Here is a 5,637-nt window from a genome sequence, read left to right as displayed (position 1 = left end):
TAGTTTGTGCCTTGGGGAAGTTTTAATCTAAGCTGGTAAAAGTAAGTTTAGGAGGTTTTCATGCAGGTCCCCACATCTGTACCCTAGAGTTCAGAGTGGGGAAGAAACCTTGACAGAAGGGCAGATGGGTTAAGAACTTTTGACTCATCTTTCTTTCAGAATTGACAGGCAAAGATTATGGATCTGAAACTGTGTAATAGACTGGATCCCGAGTGGGAGTAAATCAACCACAGGTCCGTGGAAGTCAATGGGACAGATCTCCAGGTGGTTTAAATCATTGTAGTTCCACTGAAAGAACCAGATCCTGAGTTGGCATAAATAGCCCTAGCTACTCTGGAATCAGTTGAACTGTGTCAGTTTACACAAGCTCAGGACCTGGCGCTGATTCAGACTGGAAATATATTGTACATTTTTAATGGTGAGGTCAATTAACCACTGCAAAAAATTATTGAGGTATGTGGTGGATCCAGTCAAGACTGGATGTTTTTACTAAAAGTTATGCTTTAGGAATTATTTTGAGGAAGTTTTATGGCCCATGTTATACCGGACGTCAGACTAGATTATCACTGTGGTTCTGTCTGGCCTTAGAATCTATGAATCTAGATAGACTCCAGACAAGGGGTGGCAATGGGAGAAAACCCTATAAATGATGTTACCCAACACTTTGCATTTACAAGACCCCATTTTTAATTCCTTATAACGTCCTAAAACTTTAACCATTTGGGCTGAAAGTTTTCGTGTTGGATGTCTGCCTCAATAGAAAATTTTCTTAAGGGTTCCCCCCAAAAAAGGTTCAGTCATTTCCAAGAAAGAGATTACGGGAAAATACATTGGTTCCCCTGTGTTAACAAAGAGGAAGAATTCTCTTTCCGGACACTCTAGCACCGGTAGGCATTGAAGCAGAAAAATTAAATATGGGGGGGGGGGGATCACCCTGGTTTCAGGGATGCACCTTTTGCTGCTTCCAGGAAACAACACCCAGACTTGGCCAAGTTATGAGCATTTGAAAAAATCTCAGTTTCCACATGCTCAATAGTTGCTTCTTAGAGTTCTGGGCTTAGAGCTCCTATCCATGACTGGACAGTGCATGCCCATCCCCACAGGGCGTGCTCCAGTACCAGGCAAAATAAGCAATGTTGGACATCCCTTGAAATTGCTGATATCAGACTAGATAATCAAAATGGACCCTTATTACCTTAAAATTGATGAATCTATGATAAACACCATAATCTTACAATCTGATCTGCTAGTAAAAAATGCCATGGAAGTCAAGAGCCATCTCCCAGAGTTGTTGTGTGATATGATCAGGTTGGGCATTGAAAAATAGATCAGTGTCTTATATAGGAAGCCATAAGTGCCGAGGAATGTTATTTTAAATTAGGCCAGAGGGAGCACTGGGGAAATGCATTCGACAGCCGAAAAATCACAACCCGACCCAAAACCTAAAATGCTGCACTGGACTTCCAGAGTAGGAAAAGGGGAAGCCTAAATTGACTTTTCTATAGAGCTGGTTGGAATTATTCAACTATTAAAATTTTGGTGAAAATTGTTAAATTCCAACTAACCAAGATGAACATTTTATGAAATGCTTTTTATGTTAATTGTTTTTTTTTTTTGCTTTGTCTCATTTCAAATTTTGAAGATGTAAAATCAGGACACTACTTTGATTAAAGATGATCATTTGATTTTTCAATGATCTTTAGATCTGGTCAAAAGGTTCTGGCTATCAAAAGTTTGAAGAAAGTTTATTTATTTATTTATTTCATTTAAGAAAAGTTTCTCTTCCTATTTTCCCAACAGGTTTAGAACAAGCCAAAGTTTTTCAAATGAAAAATTCCAATTAAAAAAGTGAGGGTCATCGGGAGAAATTCAACAAAATGTTTATGAATTTCCCTTATTCCCCCCATTTTGATTGACTCTGCTTTTCGTTCTTTAATTTCTCTGGTTGTGTGAAGAGATGCTCTTCCCTATTGTTTTTCTAAAGGCTCCCTTCACCTCTTTGTTCCTGAGAGTGTATATTATGGGGTTCAACACTGGGGTGACAACTGTGTACATGAGGGAAATCAGTTGATCACCCTCCGGGGTGGAGATAGACTTGGGCCTCAGGTAGGTGAAAAGGGCTGTTCCATAGAACAAAGTCACCACCATGAGGTGGGAGGAGCAGGTGGAGAAGGCTTTACGCCTTCCCTCTACCGACGGCAGTTTGAGTATGGTGGAGATAATGCAGATGTAGGACAGGATTATCAGCAGGAAAGGGCTCATGATAAACAGCACGGACAGAGCCAAGACCACAATTTGGTTTTTGGATGTGTCTGTGCATGCCCTCTTTATCACTGGTGGGATGTCGCAGAAGAAGTGGTGGATGCGGTTGGAGCCACAGAAGGGAAGGCTGAAGATCCACGTGGTTTGAGCTACTTCCACCAAGATGCCAATGGTCCATGAAGCACCCACAAGCTGTGCGCACACCTGGCCACTCATGATGGTTCTGTAGTGCAGGGGGTTGCATATAGCTATGTAGCGATCATATGCCATGGCTGCTAGAAGGCAGCATTCCGTGAGGCCCATGATGGTGAAGATGTACATCTGGGCAGCGCAGCCTGCAATGGAGAGGGTCTTTTGCTCCACCAGGAGGTGAGCCAGCAGCTGAGGGACCACACTGCTTGTGTAGCAGATTTCCAAGAAGGACAAGTTGAGCAGGAAGAAATACATGGGGGTATGAAGTGAGGGGTTTAGCTTTATAAGGAGGATAATGAGCAGGTTCCCCACCAGGGTGACCAGGTAGATGACCAGAAACACCAGAAACAGAAGGATTTGGAGTCTGGTAAGGTACGACAACCCCACCAAGATGAACACCTCAGAAATGGTCTGGTTCTCATCAGGCTCTCTCTCAGAATATGTCATCTGCAAGGGTGACAAAGAGAGAGACACTGGAGCTGAATCTGAAGAATACCATATGTGTGCATGTGAATCATACAATTCATACTGGTTTCCTACATGTTGGGACGCGTCAGACAAAAACTTGCTGCAGTTCTGGATATAAAGATGTAACTGGGCCCAATCATCATTGAGTATAAACTGGTATAGCTGTATTGATATCAATCAAGCTGTGACTTTGTAGATCACCTGGAGATATGACTGTGACACTGCTTCCCATATTTTTCATAGTAATAATATGATATGATTGTGTCATAATCCTAATGTATTTTATGCAAAATAGGTTATATGAGGTATCATTGGAGAGGTTATGATCGACTGAATATGATTAGCTTATCTGTATGCAAGTATCATTGCTGTATCTAAAGTTAGCAAAAGTGTTTGTACCTGGGGAATGCCCACTAGACAGAATGCAATCATTCCGGCTGGCTAGCTGGGAACAAGTCAATGGACCATTAGGAAGAACAATAGGTCTTTAAAGATGCTAATCTCCCACCTTCCTGAGAAGCTTTCCAGGGAAGCTACAAACTGCCTGTGACCTATGGCTGCTTTGACAGTGCACGGTCATGTGTTCAAGTCACAAGGTACTGGTTTCCATGATAAAACACCAGTATTTTTCCACTGAGGGGTGTGGGAATCACACTGAAAGACAAAGGATTCCTGCCATATGTAAATCTTATTTAAGGCAGGGGAGTGAGATAATTAGGGTTCATTCTTCACTGAATCCCCGCCCAGGATGACTGCTGGAAACATATAAGGAACAAAGATAAAGGGGGGGATAAGGGTTGAGCCCAGGTTGAAAAGGTGTCTGACCTGTGAAAGAAATACCTGGAGTTTTAACTGCAAGCAAGAGCAGCTTGCTTTCAAGAACTTCTGAAATCTGCCTAAATGAACATTTAGGGTGAGAAATTACTATTTGTAACGAGTTTCTTTAGTATATTAAGCTTATATTGTGTTTTTGTTTTATTTGCTGGCTAATCATAGAATCATAGAAGACGGGGGTTGGAAGAGACCTCAGGAGGACCAACACCAACTAAATCATCACAGCCAGGACTTTGTCAAACCAGGCCTTAAAAACCTCTAAGGATGGAGATTCCACCAACTCTAGTCCTGGGCAATTCCCTAGCTGAAGCCTTCCCATGCAGTTGTGATTTCAGTGTCTGTTTCTTTCCACAGCTGGATGTGTCCCTGCCTTCATTTGTGCTGGAGGAGGGTGTCGGCCTGGCTCAGCAGGACAATGTAAGGAACCCCAGGCTTGTGGAACAGGTGGGCTGAGTCTTACCCCAGTACATCAGGTGGCACCTCAGGGGCGGGGGAGCAACCCATCACAATGACCACTTTGACACCAGTGGAAATACAACTGATTTACAACACATGGGGATCTGATAAATTTACTCTAAAGGAGCTACATCAGTTTATACCAGCAATGGAGGAATACCAGTTTCTAATATCAGGGGTTCTGTTCTTCCTCTGCGAACACATTTCTTTTCTGTCTACACGATAATTCAAAAAGGGATTTTCTTTCTTTCTTTCTTTCTTTCTTTCTTTCTTTCTTTCTTTCTTTCTTTCTTTCTACAGCCACGTTTATCAAATAAGATTTCTCAAATTAGGGCAAATTCTGATCTCATTCAGATCTTAATCATGAGAATTGTGATACGAATGCAAGTATTCCCACTGCAATTACAATTCACATACGTGAGGACTACTCACATGAGTAAACTGATGCTGCTGAGCCCAACATGATTGAAGCACTTTAAATAATGAGAAGTGCAATAAATGGTGAAAACAATGGGGAACTTTGAACTTTTGTGTACTATTAAAAGTTATTCTTCCTTAAATATTAGAGAACAACTTAAATCATTCCTGCCATTATCATCACAACATTTGTAATGCATTGGTTTCTCTCAATATTCAAAGTAAGAGCTAGGGCCAATCCCTTTGCTGGTGTAAATCTTAACAACTCCATGGGTATAAAAAGAGCTATACTGCTTTACAACAGTGGAGGATCTTTGTCTAATCACCTTGCTACAAAGAATTTTAGAAGGAAGATCCTACAATGTATGAAGAGATGATTTCCAGAGAAGTTTTACTTCTAGGTTATTTGTTGACAAGGAACTTCTTAATAAAAGGCATGACAGTGAAATGACAGAGTTGAAATAAAAATGAGCAATAACAATTATTGTATTTTGCATATCCTTACCACCTTCAATATTGACTTCCACGTTGACTTCCACGATTGGACGGTCTCTACCCAGGCCTTTTCCTTCCACGGGGAGGATGGACGAGAACACCACTTGCGCCTCAAACTCCTTTATCCTTCTTCCCAGGGCCACGTAGTCTGCAGTGATCTGCTCAAAGTCATTCTTGGCAGTATCATTGGTGCCCACGTGCAGAAGCAGGAAAGGGTAGTGATCCGAGGTCTTAAGTCTCGGCAGTCTCTCCATATGTCTATTAACCGTGATCTTGAATCTTCCATGAGGTGTAATATGGGATAGTGGCGTTAAGAAATAAGAATCTCAGACACCAAGATAGACAAAATTAGGCATTACAGGAAGGATATTTAGCTCATGTAAATTACCATAACTCCATAGCACTAAAATAATTCAACCCATCTTTGGAAATGGCAGAATTGACTATACTGTGGTTATGTCTGGTTTACAGCAGCTAGGAATCTGGCCCCATTGATTTCAATGGAACTGCATC

At 41.5% G+C, this 5,637-nt stretch overlaps 1 protein-coding gene across 1 annotated transcript; it reads right to left on the bottom strand.

The window, feature by feature from the left end:
* Nucleotides 1-1,932: 1,932 nt before the first annotated feature.
* Nucleotides 1,933-2,901, bottom strand: LOC142068756 (olfactory receptor 10A4-like). The gene has a single exon (XM_075118577.1). The coding sequence runs from the start codon at nucleotides 2,899-2,901 to the stop codon at nucleotides 1,933-1,935; it is 969 nt and encodes a 322-aa protein (XP_074974678.1).
* Nucleotides 2,902-5,637: the final 2,736 nt, after the last annotated feature.

This window comes from Caretta caretta, chromosome 13, assembly GCF_965140235.1.
Source record: "Caretta caretta isolate rCarCar2 chromosome 13, rCarCar1.hap1, whole genome shotgun sequence".
Classification (NCBI taxonomy): Eukaryota; Metazoa; Chordata; order Testudines; family Cheloniidae; genus Caretta; species Caretta caretta.
Note: the sequence above shows the minus strand (reverse complement) of the source record. Positions and strands in the feature narration are given on the sequence as shown.

Bases quoted from the DNA above. Each gene is read 5' to 3' on its own strand.
- LOC142068756 (XM_075118577.1), bottom strand. From the start codon at position 2,901: ATGACATATTCTGAGAGAGAGCCTGATGAGAACCAGACCATTTCTGAG.